An 18,354-nucleotide genomic window follows, 5' to 3' on the forward strand; every position below is an offset into this window, starting at 1 on the left:
AATCCCTTTCAGTTACTAGGTCAAATTCCTAATTTACGAATAAAATTCAGAGATATTTTTCGACACGTGCAATAATTCCAAATTCATTGAAACTTCGCCTTTGGAATCCTTTTATGTTGTTGTAAAGAGAACATGTATTGAAATCAGCTTGGGTTATTCCTCGAGTGGTCCTTGAGGCCTGACTGAAAAACCCCGATTTTACATATCATCACGGAAAGTAAACAATGAACTGCTGTGTGTTGGTCTATTTGGAACTAAACAAACGTAGACAAAAGCCAAATAATTGAAGAATACGTTTTCTTTCTGAAAGACTCCTGAGAAAAGACAATTTCCATGTGAAATTTAGCCCCTCTTCCGCTCTTTTCCTCTGGTATTTACCTCGTTTCATGCGGGATCAGTTACCCCTGGCGGTACGCGCCATCAAACGCGAAAAAAAATCCCTTCCCTCTCTCACTAAAAATTGGTTCCATGACGAAGAGCGACAAATCTGAATTTTCTCCACCTCGCCTCTTTGTCAATGTTTGTGTACAATGCAAATACGGGATGCAAACTTGGACTACGTATTATATTTTGGAATTCAAAATGAAATATCATTTCAATGACGGGATCATTCCAGGAGCCATCTAGTCAGTCATAGGAAAGAAGCTAAGTGAAAAAATAAGATTGCATAACTGGTTCTAGCAGTTCGTTCACAAAAAAGGCGTGAAATTTTTAACGCTACTTAATGTGTTTGCTGCGCGCAACTCTGCGCTTCCCACTACTTGCACATTCCTCTCAGTAAAATGTGTCTCGCCATAATGTACTTAGTACACATCTGTGGAGAATTTTGCGCGTGATCCTGTTTGCCCCTGGCATCTAAAATATCTGAATTATCTGCTGACCTGGTCTGCTCCATACAAGCCTTTTCATAGTTACCACCACCTGTTATTTTAACGAGTTTTATTTTCAGTCGAACTATCAGTGTCACAAGTGACAGAAAAGCACAATTCTATTACTTGCATGCCGAAACTCAATTCTCTCTCCCCGATAATTTGACTGAATCGGTTGCAATATTTGCGCGAATTACGAACATCGGGAAAAAGAAAAAAACGCCTGAGGGTAGTCTTGTTCTACGCTTTGGCTTCCCGTCAGTTCTCATAACATCAAGTTAGAAGCCTTTACTTTGCAGAATCTAAAAAAGCAAATATTTTGGCAGGAGTAACAATAAATTTGTTAAGAACTTTCAGTGACAGAAAACACCACAGTATGTAAATTCTGTTGAACTGAATGAAGTTTCCATAAGCGTTTCCATGTCTCAATCGTATTATTGCAAGAGTCTGATCATGAAATCGGTGAACGGAAAACATTGGCTACCAAAGATAATATGTATCTCTCTCTGATTATCAAAAGAGTATAAGGGCGCACTACGGAGCCTTTGTTAAAGTAAAATTCAGTTGAATTGAAAAGAGTCATTATCACCCATTTCTATTAACTTTTTGTCATGTTATGGTAAATTTAGCATCGGTAATGTCACCACCCCAAGGTAGTCATTTTACAAACGAGAAAATTCGAGTTGGGCACTGCTGATGCAATGTTGGATGAAAATCACCAATTCACATCTCATTTTCTCATTTCCGTCTACCGCCAAGAGACGAGAAGCAATTCGACCTGTTCAGCCTTCAAATCCACAATCGACCAGTTGCTGTTTCTTCTTCAGTTCCTGACAAAAAGGTAAGAGATTGGACAGATTCACCGGCCGCCATCGACATTCAACTGTTCGCAAAATATTAATCAGAGTTAGTAACAGTTAAATTTACCTCGCTAAAAAGTATAGTTTGTCTCTGTCTTGCAATTTTCCTTTTGTCTCAGATCCAACCAAGTGATCGACCGTGATCATGTCGTTCAAGTTCCTTGTCATCTTCATGGCGGCCACCGCGCTGCTATCAGACGAAGCTTCAGCAAATACCTGTCCACGCTGGGTGAAGCTCAACAAGTCTCCAGTTTGCTTCGGAGCTCAAGGGAACCAGTACGGTCGTTTTTCCTACAATCAGAACGTTTTCGTGAGCCAGTTCATGCTCGTGCACCGCTCGGGAACGGTATCGTGTAACAAAAAGCTTTATAGCTACTGGGGATGTACTCCGAATCATGCTGACATTAATATCGTCCTAACTGACGATCAAAACAGAATCCTTGCCCCAGCTGCCTCAATAGTCAACAGTAAGCATGGATGGTATAATCTGGCAGGTTACACCTCGTCTTCGTCTGCTCTCGTGTTCTGTGCTCCCAAGAAGCCCCACTGTATCTTCGCCAACAGCGAGCTGCGCCTGTGGTATGGAGAGGATTTGAAGGGTCACACAGAGAGCGACAACGCCGGGAAAGCGTGTGCAGATGTGTATGATCTTTTGGCTTAAACCACTCTGTGCTCATGCACCATATCTTGAAACCTCGAAAATGATTCTATTTAGGAAACACTGTAGCAATCTGAATGAAGGCAATAAAGTAACTCAGAGGTGAAGACAGCTGTTTTAGTTGACTCGAAACAATTCCCCCTTCGAAAAAGAACCTCAACCGAAGGCTCACGCGAGCATTTGCATCGGTTGCAAAAATGTATTTGCGAATCCGGCGGTGTTTTAGACGCATTTCGGAGGCATGACGGCCGCAGCCATTTACCAGAGTCAATAATAATTCAGAATTTAGAGTACGAAGTTTACACTGATTTTAATATCAAAAACTGAGATATTCAGAAAAAGCCTGCCACGTGCATGTGGCCAATTTGAACTTCACTGAACGCAATTAGCGGATTTCCGAGTTCTTTAGAAGATTCAGTCGAAGCGAGAGAAAGAAAGAGGCATAATAAAGGGTCATCAAAATGCATCAATAAAGAAAGAAACGAAAACATATTAGCCAAAACAAAGCAGAAAATTGCCCAAAAGCACCTTTGGACTATGCACAAGCTCCGGGATAGACGAATACCCAGTTACCAGATGTTTCAACTTACCCAATTCCCTCAAGATATGTTGATGGTTTGCATCAGTAGCTTGATATATGATACGGTACAACTTCATTCTCTTCATTTACATGGAACTGTCTTTTCGTGATATCATTTAATGTGATTCCTCAGAATTGAATTGCGCATCCCTACCGCGCGCGGTTTTCGTGCCATTAACCAATCTCATTCCCAGAGTCTTAAGGCGATACGTCCATTGTTGTCGGAGTCGGAAGAAGAAGCGGCAATACATCCATTGTATTCCTTGCTTAACTTTCTCCCTATTTTTGTGCTCTATTAAAGCGTGAGGTGAATAGTTCAAATATGAACGTTTCTGAAAGCAGATAATTTCAGGAATTACGGGGTCGAGAGAAAAGAGGGGTCCTTCTGCCCCTAAACGAACACGGGGATCCCTCTTTTTTATTTTAAAATTTAAGTTCTCTTGATATAAGCAGCCAACAGGTAAAGTTTGAAAGAAAATCTATTGTGAGTTCTATTTCGATGGAATTACCTTAAGGTTCAACGTACAGATTATTATCTTTCAGGGGTTTTTGAATTCCCCTTCAACGAGTACCCCAGAGGAAGCCGAAGCGGAAGAATAAACCAATCACAATGCTCGATTCCAGTCCTCGTGATTGGTTGGTTCTACCGCTTCTGCTTCCGACTCCAACAACCTAGTTTTCGGAGTCGTAACGGAATCGGAAGAGATGGAAACGTTCTAATTCTTCCAACTCCGACTCCGTCCAGCTTGACTCCGCTTACGATTCCGATTGTCGATTTTCACTAGGTCGTAAGCGCTCTTACGACTCCGACTCTAGTGAAAACCAACCTTGAAGAAGAATTAGACCCCTAAAGCAAAGATATCAGTGACTTCATCTATTGTTATTAATATGCCAACCAGAGAACTATTGGTTGGTGAAACAAAGAATTTTTTTAAATAACAAAAACAATGTTTCTAAACAAATACCTTCTCTATAAAGGTGAATAATCTGCGTCGCGCACCTCCTTCCTTTGGCATGCTAGTCCACCTCCCCAGGAGACAAATCCCACCAACTGCGGACTCGATACGAGCATCATTCGTTCGGTCAGACCAGCAACTTTTAATGTTCTTTTTCATTAATATATATTTTACAAATTCTGTTAATTAAACAGAACAACAAGATCATTGTTTCTGATCTTTTTAATCCACACTTGAAAGCTCACACAAGCAAGATAAATCACTTCTTTACATCAAGAACAGAAGGTGGAGATGAGACGTAATCACACCTTTAAATGAAAGGATTTGTATCAACATGACACAACTTGAAATACACGTTCACGAACACCAAGTAAATAGCAAACTAGTCTCACTAGTGTACAGATACAACTCTCTTCAGTTGATAATTTATTTTTACACGAGCCCTTGAGGGCACATCATCTAATAAGCTGAAGTACATCACCAAACTATGGGGCAGAAAAATCATTGCAAATTTCCATTCTTGGAATCCCAGGGTAGATAGCATATTGAGATGAGCAACACCTTAATGCAGATAGCAAAATTAGCAAAAAAAGAAAAGAAAAGAAAACGAAAAAAAAAAAACGAAAAAAAAAATTCTCTTGGCTTGTTGTGAGTAAATGAATGAATGAATGAAAGACTTAATTTTGAGTGTCAAAGGGTATTTAGCTTCAAAAAAACTAACTGTTTTATTTTTCACTTTTCCAATTTATCTGTCCTGGCCTCCAAGGATGTTAGAAGTATAGAGATTCACGAGATTCTTCTGCTCTTATCTTGAAATTTAGTGGTATGAAGGCTCTCGCAAAATGATTTTAGCAGACCAAGATTAACAGACTTCAGCTTATTGCAGTCTCCACAAAAATATCCATACCTCCTTCATGGAAGGGTTTCTGGTTTCAAGACGTCCTGCAACAAGTCAGGACTCTTTTTGATACCTACTATAAGTACAATTAAGTTCCAGTGTAATTGCTAGCTCTTTCTGCTTTACAACACCATAGCCAACAAATTATAAAGCCTGTGAACTGGCTCAGGATTGGGTTAAGGACAAACAAGAGCAAAGCTAGCCAAGAGTGGTCTGGAGGGAAAAAAATCTTGACTCACTTAGCTTGCCTGATGTTTTTCTCTCTCGTCAACTCGCTTTGCTCGCCAAATTTTTCTTGCCCTCGCCAGAACCTGTTCACAGGTTACAAAATAATAATAAATTAAGAATCTCTTTAGTTTCATGCCAGCTCATAGTACTTGTGTGTTTTTGGATCAAAATAACAGTTCAAGCATGGGTCGTAGAGCAAGTCTAACTCCTCTTCATCGACAACATTGTGATCCATGCTAGTGCTGGGATTACGACTTCTTGGTGATGAAAGAGCTGCTGAGAGGGCATCATTTTGTTCTGCTGTTGAACAAAAAATGTTTTCAGAACTTTATGTGCAAAACTGCTATTTTTTAGAGAAAAAACAAATATATATATGGAAAGGAAACCAAGAATGTCTCTATTTATAGTTTACTTTTAATATAACTACTAGGTAATTAATATACCTAATCATACTAATCATAGGTACACTTCGGTTGCAGATCAGGTGAGTTTGGTGGAGCCATGGTTTGTATCTTGGCAAGATGTAATGGAGACAAAATGCCCATGGGGGGTCCATTTGAGCCTTATAACATTCTGCTGAAGCGAACCAAAAAGGTAGGATTATCTATTTACTGAACCCAAATTCAGCCACGTGAGCATGATATCATAACCATATCAGGTCAGTGACTTGATATCAGGTCAGTGACTTGATATCAGGACATTAGAAAGGGCTTCTGATTGGCTAATTGCAAATTTGGGTACGGTAAAATATCATTATCTATTGTGGGGTTATACATATCAGCATGCAGTACAGAAGGTGTGATGCGTGTTAAGAGCTATGTAGCTGTAGCCCAGGGAATGAAATGCAGGCCTATGGCAGTACACTACGTAACATACAATGAAACATAAAGTGTATAAATTTTTAGTATAAATCTACTAATGTCCTATCACGAATGTCGTTCTCTGATTGGCTATGCTACTCACTATCTATTCTGTGATAGATCATGGGCAGGGTAGCAGTGTGCCCTTGTTAACAAAATGAGAGCCGCTTCTTGGCGTTTTCAAAGTGTCTGTGAAGAGGATTCAGATAAAGTTTTGAATGATTTCTATGCATGATAGTTGACGAGCTCGTCAACTATAACATGAAAGAGATCTCAAGCTCATAAGCTAATTGTTTAATAGAAACAATGTCTGACTGATGCACAAGCTCATGTTTTGTTTCATGCAACATACAAGTAGGTGCACTCTCCTTGCTTCCCATTACCGAGATGTACAACTTACTTTGGGATATCACTTGTATCCCTTTCAGGGATTCTGTTTATCAGGCTTTAAGCTCAGTGACAAAAGAAGGAAAATTACAGTAAGCAAGTCTGAGACAGGGGATTAGGGAATTGGTAAGAGTTGCGTGCCACTCACCAGAACTCCTCTTTTGACTGGGTAGTACAATAGGTGGACTGAAAGCATTGGAGTATTCTCTTGGATCCATTGGTAATGTAGCCGTCAAGTCTGGTTCTGGCCCTGGGTGCTGTTTATAATAATGTAAATCAAACTGTTAATTTAAATACTCAGTCTGGTAAATAATAATCTGCCATTGTCGTCAATTTGAGTATGATAAATCCTAAATCAAATTGTGGACGAAGAGAGGGAACTAAAAGTTAGAATTGTAGTATTTTACACACCCATCTGTAAAATCTCTGGTTGGACATAAATCAAGTTAAAGGAAGAAATAGGTTAAGTGATGACTGACTGTCGAAACTTACCGGTAATCACTTATGCTAGAAATGAAGTAGTAAAACAAGTCAAGATGGATGTTACATGCAGGCTAATGTAACCTTGCACTATCAGGCTTAACCCTGCATTAAAGATGTCACATGTCACATGTCCATGAGTGTGGCAAATTTGTGAAGGGAAAAATAAGCCACATTCTATGTACTTCACTTGTTGTGCAAGACAAAGTACATTGTCTATCGGGAATACCACTAATCACATTTCCTGAAGATTTTTTTTCAAAGAAATGCAGTCTTTTCTGCTCTCCATGCATTGGACAAATGCATTACACTTACCCGCATTTCATCTAGATACCGATGTATCCTCTTGTCCGGGGGAGGTGGTCCTTTCCAGGTACTGTAACTTGTATCATCACTTGAGTCGCTCAGGGAATCCTTTCCGTCATTATTAATTATGACCTCATCTGACCCTGATGTCCCAAAAGAGCTGTTGAACGATTTATCCAGTGATTTGTCCAGCATTGTGTTGCTCATGACAGACGTGTCAAATCGCCACGAACTTGCATTAGATTGAAAGTTTTGCCAGGAGCCTGCGTCAGATTGGTAGTTCTTTGAATCGTAGGGTTTACCATTGTTTTTACGAGGTGAAGGAATCTGTTAAAGTTATATACAAAAAAGTCGTGAGTTTGACCAATGCAAGATAATTATCAGCCGAGGGCAGTTTTGTTTATTCGTGAGTTTTGTTTACCCATGCACATAACCTAACAATAACTGGGAAATTAAGACATGTGGTTACTTTTATTCATCCTTTAGTCACTGATGCCAGTTGTAATTTGGGAAAACAGTTCTGCCAAGGGCAGAACTTAGGTTCTGAGTGATCTGTTGTGACAGTCTTGATCTTTGCACCTGTAACAAACTTGTCGCTTTCTCCACCAATTGGCAAGTGATTTTCTCAACAACAGACAAGTTCATCAAGGGCCCATAAAAAAACACCACGGCAAGAACTGGGCACTGGGCAAGTTGACCAGCAGAGAGGATGGCTTTGCCTGCCTGGTTTGATCATCTAGTGAAACGTTTTTCTTATAAAGAAGTTCAGTTTGAACAAAACGTTTTGCCCGCCTGTGAAAACTGGCTGCCCTTCTGCTGAAAACATTCATGAAACCCCTGAAAACACTCAACAAATGGGTGTTACAGGTTACCACCCTCAATGCCAACCTTAACAACTAAAGTACTCCAACTATTTCATGTGCAAATCCTAAAGTAGTTAATTTTGATTTGCAGTACAGTGTCCCAACTCACCTCCTTTAACAAACTACTTCTGACGCTCATCCTTAAAATCTGTGACTTTGACAGTGTGTCAGGCTCTGGGCTTGGTTCTGGACTAGGAAGAGGGCTCAGTCTAGAGCTTTGTGAACTACACCTTGAGTTGCCACTTGTTTTCAAAAAGTTCTGCAAGTCATCCTCTTCAGTAGAACTCTCCCCTGAAGCTTTGTAAAAATCATCATCATACTCGGATCGATCACTCCCTTTTCTTCCTCGGTTCTGTATCTTGAGGCTATTAGAGTTGTTCAAATCCACAGGTACTTGGGAGGAAATTTTGATTTGTGGTTTCTCCTCGGCAGGAGTAGCACTAGTATTAAAATCCTGCTGTTTCCGTTGTCGGCTCCGCGGCGATCTTGGTGCTGATCTAGGTCTTGATGAAAAGGTAAAAACAGGTGGGGACCCTTTTTCAAGTTCTGCTGTTAGAGGTGGCTGTTCTCTTGAATTGATGTCACAGTTGACATGACCATTTTGATCCTTATCAGGAATTTTTATTTGGAACTTGTTAAAGCTCTCAGCTAAGCTACTATCATTTCCTGACATTTTTAGAGAGCTTTCACTCTGTGATCTAGAAATTGATTCCTGATTGCTGTCCAAATCCTTTTCTTCAGAAACAGTGTCCTTAGTTCCAGAAGAACCATTAAAAGGCTCATCGCTCTTACCAGAAAGATTGATGGCATCTTTATCATCCGTACTGCGAGATTTTGAACTTCCAGGATGTTTGACTCTTAATGGTCTTCTCCGTGTTTTACCTCCCGAGCCAGTTCTTGGAGGCCGAGGTTGTATTGTTGTTTGTGTGGCCTCAACTCCTAGTTGCGTATTGGATGATTCGGAATGTAAATTAGTTGCATCAGAAAAAGACCTTTGATATGAAAGTCTGTGAGTTTGTCTACTGCTTTCTCGCCCACTTTCAGGCTCCAAAGCGGGTGAAACAGATGTTAACTGTGGAATTGAACCACTGCGATTTAGTGCTGAGGACGAATTTCTTCCACCTGCTGATGATGCACCTCCTTCACGAGAGGACTTGCGAGCATGTTTAGGAATAACTACTTTTGAACCAAATGCAATGTGTGTTGGTTGTTCTTCTAGTCTGTTTCCTGCTGCATCAGAATCAGAAAGAACAGGTGTTGGGGGAGGAGGAAGACCAGCTTTCTCTTTTGCTTTGATTTCCGCTTGCCACAGTTTAGCCATGTTGATGACCTTGATGAAATAGAACAATGTAAATGCATGTATTTTAGCAGTTCGTAGAGAAGATGTAAAGAAGAACTATACATAATAAATCTATATACATGTAGAAACAGTTGGACTGTTAATAAGGAAGAACTCCTAATAGGTGGGAACCACCCATGAGCAGATACTTAGTCAGGGTTCCATCACTTTCAAACATCCCATAGCTGGAATGGTAGCTGGAGGTTTCGCACCCACCGAGTTCGCACCCGCATCAACTCAACTAGCGATCAATTGCTTAAAATCTATCTTTCTCTTACAAAGCAAAAAAGACAACATTCTGGACATAATGAAAAAAAATCACACAAAACATGTTTATTTCTTGTTCTTAATCCATTAAGGGTAATGGCAAACCCAAAATAGAAAGTTTCTAATGAGTTCAGGGGGTGCGAACTCGGTGGGTGTGAACTCGATTAGGTGCAAAACAGGTAACATTTGCTGGGCTCTTAGCTTTCTTAAGGGGGGGACTATTCCTGATCTTAAAGTATGGGAGATTCAGCAGTACTACAACACATTCATCACGACTGAAAATGATATTATTCTGCCTATAGAAAGCAACATTTACACTGAAATTAACCCTTCTATATTGTAGTACACTTACTAATTTATTTTATAAATAGAACGTGACAACACAATACGTGTATAAATCTTGCTATGAATGGTATGAATAGCCAAGCTAAATATTTATCAGCATATTTTTAATGAACTTGTATACATGTTATAAACAGTGAACAATACCTGCGTGTGATGGTGGATGTCTGGTGAGGTTGAAAACTGTAGTGACTTGGGTATGTTTTCTAATTCTCCGCTGTTCGTATTCTCACAATTGTAAATTTCATCATCATCTGTTGTATCGAATGGTTGCGATTTCATGGTAAAAATTTTCCGTAAGCGACAACTCGCAGAAATCGTTAAGTTTTCAAGAGCCTTGAAAGATTGCCCTTTGAATGTCTCCCCGACCAGTGATTGCAGATCAAGGCAAAGATTCAGCCAAATCCCAAGGCGGAGGATATTAAGCGGAAATCGCGCATGTAGTTGAGTTATCGTAATGTCCCTGTGGTTAGACGAAAGCAGAATTCGCCGTTTGTTGTTCCCGGAGCTGTCGGTGACGCCAAACTCCAAAGAAAACGAATGTCCCAGCGGTACATACAATTGTAAGACTAAATAGCGCTGTATGAGCCATAACGATTGTTTTTCGTCCTTCGGAAGGCTCATTTTCGTGGTGGTTGTTTCGCCCTCCAAAATGTAAACAAAACTCTTGACGTCCTTGTCGTATACTTTGTTTTTCGTTGATGCACTTCCAGTGAGCCTCCATTTTGCTACGGGGTCGCGACCCTGTGCACTGAAAACGTCCACATACGAGCCACCCTATTATCGCAAACCAGAAAGAAAAGATGAAAAGATACGCAAAGTTTAATTACAGTAACCATCGGTTACGCATTTATATATAACGCAAAAGGTGATCGAGGAATTCACTTACTTGGAACTCATTTTTAAACATTATCCACGCCAAGCTAATAACTGTTTATGCAGCTTAGCTTGTTCACGATACGTTCAAGGTCTGTAGATATGTGTTAGCTGTCAAAAACACTTTGCAAGAGATACAAAAAGAGCTTTCAACTCCTCTCTCCGTGGAGTCGCCATTTCAAAATCAACGCATGCGTAACTGTCGTTGTCGGAGAAGTCTGGGTACTAGATATCGAAGATGGCGGCCAAGCCAAACTGTTTGATAGCTTGTAGTTCAGCTACCCAAGGTATGGATAATTTTACTTGATTCGGAGGGATAAGTTACTTGAGATTACCAAAATATTTATTTCACATCTTACTGTGGGAGAAAAGGGAAGAAAACACTGAATCTGTGTATGTTTGTCATGTCTTTTCTAATCAGACGTTTGATGACACTGGTCATGAGATATTTTTTTGTTTTATGGATTTCAGGTGTCTCAGCTCAGTCCTTCATTCACGCATTCACACTGACGCATTCAGTTTTCAATGTTCAGATTGCAACACCACAAGTAAGAAAGATATTCAACTAAGGGCCATGATTTCCATTTTATTGGGCCATTCCATTTAACATCCACATCCCCGCCCCTATTAAGGTACTTCGAATTTTACCCCGTCAGAAACAAACTTTTAACCCCCCTTCCTCTTCCAAAGTGCCGACACACTTCCCCCTTCAGAATTTCTAAAAGATCAGAAGCACCGACAAAGTAGCCCCCTCAGAAATGGCCTCCAAAGACCTCTCCCCTTAGATTTGAGATTTGCTAGACCCTCAATAGGGGTGAGGGGGGTGGGGGGGGGTGGGTAGGGGTGGTGCAGATATTAAATGGCCCATTTCACACCCCCACCTCAATTCCTAGCTACTGATTCAGTTGACAAGGGTCAGCTGAAATAATCTGCACATCCCATTGAATATTAGAGAATAGCTGATTTTGTTCTTTGCTATACGGAAATTGATCAGTGCTGCATTTCTTAACCCCTTGTAAAAAAAGATATTGGAATTCAGTCCTATGTCAATTTCCTCTTCATCAGATTTTACTGAACTGACCAAGATTTTATATATTTCTGGTTGCATTTGTATTCAATTTGAGATGCATATTAATTAAGATAATTTTAGAGCTGATGCTGAAGACACATGACCTCATGTAAGCTTTCAGCTTTAAACATCATCATGTTTAAATGAAGGTATATCAATCAAGAGATTCATGTACTCACAGTACCCTGAGGTGTAACGTCAACCTCTCTCAGAAGTCTCTGAGTCTTGATTTCTTTTGTAAGGATAAAAACCTCTGGAGTTTACAGTACAGATATTCTGTTGTCACCATTTGCAATTTTTTACATAATTTAATTTTACCATTCACCAGCACTTGTTCTGCCCAGGTCTCCCAGTTCTATTATGGGACCCATGGCTTTGATTAACATACTCTAAGGAGATCATCAATTGGAAACTAGCATTTAATTTAGTGGCAGATTTTTTGTCTGTTGCTGTGCAGATGCATGTATATTTATGTTTCTTTGTGTATCTTACGTTTTCAACAGAGATTATTTGTTCAATTTTCTTCAAACTCTGTATAGTTTCCTGGTAAATGTGAGCAACCCTGAGGAGGGGTTTAAGCCAGTCTTGTGCTGTATTGTCCAAACCCAGCTGCTTCCCAGTTATCAGAAAGCTTTTAGAAAACTGTTATATAATCTCGCTTGTAAAATTCCTCCCCAGATGGACATATTATATAGAACATGAAAATGTTTTGTCCCTCCAGGGTCAGCAAATAGACTTTGTGAAGGCAGATGAAAACAGTAGAAAATGGTTGAATGAATTTCGGACCAAGCCTTTTTCAGTTCCTGGAAAACTCGAAAATGTTGATGGTGAGCATTTGTAAATTATATAAATAATGCAGTAATAGCCCACATATAAGAACCTGAATTTTTCAATTTAGCCTAAATAGGTTCTTATGTAAATGGTACTTAAAGCAAATTTAGGCTACCAAGGTTCTTAAAATAGGTTCTTATATTTTCATATGAATTTCATCTGAATACACTATATATATTAGAAATATCATCTCATAATACAGTATAAATCATTTATTTGTACCATAGAGCAATGCCTATAGGCAGTTCAGTGCAGGTACAGTATATGTCCTTAACAAAGCATAACAAAGAAACTCATGTTGAGAAGCTGAGGCATTGCCCATTGGGAGCTTACGTTGTTTTGATATTTTGCAGTTTTTTATTTCATTGGGATATATCTTGATATTTTATGTTTAATATTTTGTGATTCTCACAGAGTTGGAGATGGTCAGAAAGCTTTCTTTGATACTGTAGCAGAGTACAGTACTTGCAAATACTTGGGGAATTATTTGAATGGCAAACACAATAGACATACAACATGGTACTTAAGCTTGAAAGAAAAAAAAGAGTTATGTCAAGTTACTTTTAAATAGATGATGATCTTAATTCAGCAGTTTCTACCTATACACTTTTACAGCAACCCCACTAATAAGAACCTAACTTAAAATGTTAGCCTTAATAGGTTCTTATGTGGAGGGGGCTTAAAATGAAAATTTTAGCCTAACAGGTTCTTAAAACCCAGGTTCTTATATGTGGGCTATTACTGTATTGGTTATGGGAAAACAGATAACATTAGACTTTGCATACATTTTGCAGACTTAAGTTTAATCTAAGAGTTCACTGGGAGTATTTTTGGAGGAAGTCCTGAGAGAAATGAAGGCTGGACTAAATATTGCAAAAAGAATACATGCTACATGTAGGTATCCAATTTTGCATACCGGTAATTTGTGAAGTTCTAGAAAATATCCATACACCCCCCACAGAAAAGATAATTGGAATTTTCTGGGGGGTGGAGGACTCTGTAAGACCAAAACATTTTAAAGAAATGTGTGAAGTCTAATTGGAATTTCCAGAGGGGTGAGGGGAGGGAGGTGAGTCTACACAATGGTTCATTTTGCATCTTGTTTCAGTTAATATATAATTCCCAATTCCCTCCATGAGATGGGCCTGCAAGGAATCATCAGTTGTAGTTTTATCCATGGATATTTGTTTTGACGAATATCACTACGGTATCCATGATTCCTTGCGGTGCATCTCATGGAAGGAACTGGCCATTCTCATTAACAGTTCTTTTAGGTGTAAAGAGTTCTTTTAGGTATAGTATGACTTGTGTTAATGGAGCTTTTTTATCTTCAGTTACCTTCAGTTATCATTTACAGGAAGTTTGTTTTCTTTCCAGCGGCTAGGTATGGTGCAGTACTTCTCCCAAGTTCCCCAGGAGCCCTTCATGACCTGGCTAAAGATAATGAGCTAGCTAAGCTCCTTAATGCATTTGTTCAAGAAAAAAGTGGGTATCAAAAGTTACAGCTGTACACTGTTTGAGTACAATTATTTTGATTTTATCAGTAATAGTAACGAATAATGGCTCATCTCTTAGCTAACTCATGGAATCTGATATGACAAGCAGATTACACATTGACAAGGTTGTCTTGCATTCCCTGCAAGTACATAGAATCTGTAACTACTGATGGTAGGTCTACATGCATGAACGTACAAGCCATCAATGATATGACTGTATTATTTTTTAAATCAGAGCCCATCTGTGCTGTAGGACGGGGTTGCTGGACTTTGCTCAGCAAAACGAGAGGATGGAAAATCTTGGAGTTTCAAGAGTTATAGCATGACAGGGGTAACAAAATTACCAGTGGTCTATAAATATTTTAATTAGTTACTCACACAAAAATATTATTTTTCTAACGATATCAATTAAAAAATAAGATTTAATTTTTAGTATTGTCCAAGCCATAATCTACAGGTGAGAGATACGTTGTGATGGCAACATTCTGATTGTATTTATCTTGTATACTTTAGCCTTCAGTTTTTGAATTAGCCCGCTCACCAGAATTTGCGAGTCTACCTATCATCCTTGAAGACTGGATCAAAGATAACGGTGGAACATACAGTGGTGAGTCTTTATGCAATCAGGAAGGTTTAACCAGCTTAAATCAAGAGTTCCCCGGGCCATAAAACTAGGGGTTTTTGCATTTAACCCATTCATTACAAGGAATCCCCCCAACTAAGCCTGCAGGCAGTATCCACCTAACGAGGGAAGCCTACTGAGTAGGGAATCCCCATATACCCACTGCAGGGGCAGATCCAGGATTTTTCTTAAGAGGGGGTGGACCACTAAGGAATGGCATAATGGACTGGTGAGGTAAACAGATTTTAAAAGGGAATATGTTATCTCAGGGGGTGAGGAGGTGTGCACCCCCTGCACCCTCCCCCGAGATCCACCCCTTCACTGAGTTAAACTACAGGAGCTTCACTAACCCAGGGAATACACTTAACTCTGAGGACCTCTTGTCAAGAGGGGAATCCCTCTATCCAGGAGATCCTTAATTAAACTGAACCCAGAGCTTTGTTTCTAAAAACATGGCAGGCTGAGAAATCCCATGAAAACTAGGTCTCTGCTAACAGGAGACTTTTGCTGAACTCAAGAAATCACCCCCAATTTCGGGACACAAACATACATAAACCCAGAAAGTGAAGCCGTGGAGCCAACTGGCTCATAGCTGCTGGAGCTCATCCTGGTTTCTGTAGCATGAAGCGGCTAGGAGTATTTCTACTCCCCCTGGACAGGATGCTAGTCCATCGCAGGTCACTCCCCCACAATTTGTTAGGTTTCCCCAACTATTCGCCGGTACCCATTTATACTCCTGGGTGGAGAGAGGCACTGTGAGAGTAAGGTGTCTTGCGCAAGAACACAACACAATGTCCTCAGCCAGGGCTTGAACCCAGCTGCTTGATCCAGGGACGAGCGCACTAACCACGAGGCCACCGCACCCCCACTACATAAACCCAGAGACTCCCCTTAAAATCCCAGGATTTTGGAAATAAACCAGTGACTTCTTCCCCACTAAACCACAGGTATAAAAACAAAATCCCAGGGAATCCCCAAGACCCCAGGGCCTTTTGCCATTGATATAAAGCAGCAAGTCCGCAATAAAACTACATTTTATTTTAGAGTTTCAACACAAGCACTGATAATTTTAATACCCAGCATGTAAACCAGGGAATCCACATTTATGTACATGTTATAAAATGTGTTAAATCTATATTTATACAGCCAGTGAACCAGATGGGATGCACGTGATTATTGACAGACATCTCATAACAGGACAGAATGACACATCAACACTTTCTGCTGTTCAGAACCTCATTCTTTTATGCAATGCAAGGTTAGGCAGATTTCTTTTTCAGGGGTGGGGTGTTGTAATTGAGAAGTTTACATATAGTGAGAGTGAGACCTACTGGATACTAATACCCGAGAACGTTTTGTGCGAAAATTTAAGACAGACTTGAAGTCTGTGTGAAGTTTGACTGAACTTTAACAGGATGCAAGTTGATTTTTTTAGAACCATTGATTTGCCATCTCTTCTCTAAACTTTTCATTGATAAGAGTTTCTTTATTTATTAAAAATTCACAAGTAACCTTCACAGAATCTGACCCAAAAGTGTCAGGAGGTCACTTTCTTGCAATGTTGCAGTAGCTGTCCTTGACACTTTTAATTATTATTTACCATCAATTCAAACACAATGTCTATTTTTTTTCCTTTTCTTTTCTGCAGACAAGGAAAAACCAAGAGTTGAAAGCTGGCTCTGATGTACAGCAATAAAATAAAATTATTTAGTACCAGTTATAATGTAATTATTACTGACAATTTTATTGTTAATAATTGGCCTTGTCCATTCCTTCTGAAAAGTAGTATATTTTGAAACTATACTCTGTCAAATAAGCCTGCATGAAATAAATGTTTTTTATTTAATTTTTTAATAATTTTTTTGTTTGTTTTTTAGCTGTAATGATTTAGAAGCTCTTTGCACCCATTCAGTCAGTCACAAAACCAAAGGCAGCATGTCCCAGTGGTCAGCGCATCAAACTCATAATCCAGCAGTCCCGGGCTCGAGTCCCGCTCTGACCACTACCTGGATTTGTTTCACAGTAGCCCCGAGTTCAAATCCTTGGCCACGGTTGTAAATAGTTAACTGGTTTGCCTCCGGTCAGCTGAGGTTCTTAACAATATTATGTTCAAACATCATTTGAATGAATTTATTTCTTTCAGTTGTTTGCTCAGCTCACTAGCCTTTGTGCTATAAACACTGCCGAGGGTAAATAAAGGTTATATATGTTTGGCTTGATTGTGTACATTGCACATAGATGCTCACTTTGTGTTCTTATTGGTTGATTGGATGTTGTTTACATAACAATATGTTGTAATATGTTGCACATGATTGACCACTGTAATATTTTGGGTTTCACAACAGTAAATACCTGAAATTACATGTATGTGACAGTATGCTGTCAGGTTTATATGATGAGAATTATGAAATTATCATTTAGAACAAAATTGCTTCTCTTAAAAATGCCTCAACACAAACCACACAAACAATTAAGTTAACTGGAGACAAATGTAGTTCCCATCTCCTCAGACACAGCTGTCTCATTATTTTATTCATAGATCACAAGAAATCCAAATGAACACACTTCAAGGATTTCCAAACGAACATATTTGCGGAACAGGACGTTACATGTACTTACACCACTTACTAATAAAAAATATGTTTTGTAGTCTGGTTACAAAACGGGCACTGATTTATCTCCCCTTGGATTCCAAGATGATGTCAGTGTACTCTAGAGGTCCGCCGATCCGTGCCTTTTTTTCACCAAATCCGTTGATCCACCAATATTTTTGTTCAAATCCGAAACCACAACCACATCCGGAAACAGAATTGTAAAAGTTCCAAGGTAAACTCGTAAATGTGAATGCCGTTGTTAATTTCGCACAAATAGTACAGAAGGCAACATGCTTGATGACTATAACACAGTACAATTCCAATAACAGTCTCACCCAATAACAGTCTCACACCTGAGTTTAAATGAGCTTCGTTCGAAAAAAGAAATAATTTGGATGAACTCATTAACATACTGACCAAGGCTGAAGAAAGATCTATGACCCAAATTTTGTTTAGGACCCAAGATCCGAACATCAAGAACAGGCACAATCCAGAATCCGTGCCAAAATTCACAGCTGATCCACGATTCACTGCGTTTTCAAAATCCGCGAATCCGCTCGATTTACCGCTAAAATCCACAATCCGTGCGCTTTTTAAGGTCAAATCCGTCGATCCGAAAACCTATTCACCCACCTCACTCTACAATCAAATGACTGTGAACTACAAAACTGTAGTAAGGCCTACAGTACTACAGTTGTTCACGCAAAAAAATTCCGGCAAATTAATCAGGTATCAAATGCGATCGTTGATGTAAAATAATTGTGCAGTGTTAATCACAATGCATCAATCTCTCAAAGGGTGTCAGCATTTTCTTTTAGTTCTATTGGTTATCTTTTCACAGATCTGTCAAGTTCCATTATCGAAAAAATTCGCGTAACGTGTTACGTTAGAGACCACTGCGACAAAAGTATTTGGAATAAAAGAATTCGCCGACACGTTTTTGTTCCGTATCTATCAGTGAATGTTCGGGCCA

General features: G+C 39.4%; 2 protein-coding genes and 1 pseudogene across 4 annotated transcripts; 2 read left to right on the forward strand and 1 right to left on the reverse strand.

The window, feature by feature from the left end:
- The first annotated feature begins 1,600 nt into the window (after window positions 1-1,600).
- LOC149111638 (uncharacterized) lies at window positions 1,601-2,494 on the forward strand. The gene is made up of 2 exons (XM_089290219.1): window positions 1,601-1,710; window positions 1,849-2,494. The coding sequence occupies exon 2, from the start codon at window positions 1,875-1,877 to the stop codon at window positions 2,388-2,390; it is 516 nt and encodes a 171-aa protein (XP_089146345.1). The 5' UTR covers window positions 1,601-1,710; window positions 1,849-1,874; the 3' UTR covers window positions 2,391-2,494.
- A 1,551-nt stretch (window positions 2,495-4,045) lies between these two features.
- On the reverse strand, window positions 4,046-10,915 carry LOC110067750 (protein CFAP20DC-like). 2 transcript variants are annotated; one of them, XM_089288894.1, is made up of 6 exons: window positions 10,783-10,915; window positions 10,041-10,670; window positions 8,055-9,275; window positions 7,092-7,409; window positions 6,445-6,553; window positions 4,046-5,346 (listed from the first exon to the last, which is right to left on the reverse strand). In XM_089288894.1, the coding sequence occupies exons 1-6, from the start codon at window positions 10,801-10,803 to the stop codon at window positions 5,180-5,182; spliced, it is 2,466 nt and encodes an 821-aa protein (XP_089145020.1). In that variant the 5' UTR covers window positions 10,804-10,915; the 3' UTR covers window positions 4,046-5,179. The 2 variants fall into 2 exon arrangements, with proteins under 2 accessions (XP_089145020.1, XP_020630732.2); XM_020775073.2 differs by having other exon boundaries at window positions 4,046-5,349.
- A 64-nt stretch (window positions 10,916-10,979) lies between these two features.
- Window positions 10,980-17,150, forward strand: LOC110067755 (glutamine amidotransferase-like class 1 domain-containing protein 1; annotated as a pseudogene). The gene is made up of 8 exons (XR_016207028.1): window positions 10,980-11,056; window positions 11,241-11,317; window positions 12,560-12,665; window positions 14,047-14,154; window positions 14,401-14,496; window positions 14,679-14,772; window positions 15,934-16,045; window positions 16,436-17,150. The product of XR_016207028.1 is annotated as a glutamine amidotransferase-like class 1 domain-containing protein 1 (transcript).
- The last annotated feature ends 1,204 nt before the right edge of the window (window positions 17,151-18,354 follow it).

This window comes from Orbicella faveolata, unplaced genomic scaffold, assembly GCF_042242905.1.
Source record: "Orbicella faveolata isolate gen_17 unplaced genomic scaffold, um_ofav_v1 contig_2, whole genome shotgun sequence".
NCBI lineage: Eukaryota > Metazoa > Cnidaria > Anthozoa > Scleractinia > Merulinidae > Orbicella > Orbicella faveolata.

Coding starts and splice junctions, on each gene's coding strand:
- LOC149111638 (XM_089290219.1), top strand. CDS start 1,875: ATGTCGTTCAAGTTCCTTGTCATCTTCATGGCGGCCACCGCGCTGCTA.
- LOC110067750 (XM_020775073.2), bottom strand. CDS start 10,803: ATGTTTAAAAATGAGTTCCAA. Junction 9,276..10,040: donor ACATCCACCATCACACGCAG/GTATTGTTCACT, acceptor TATTTCATCAAG/GTCATCAACATGGCTAAACT. Junction 5,350..6,444: donor CAGTCAAAAGAGGAGTTCTG/GTGAGTGGCACG, acceptor TTTGTTCAACAG/CAGAACAAAATGATGCCCTC.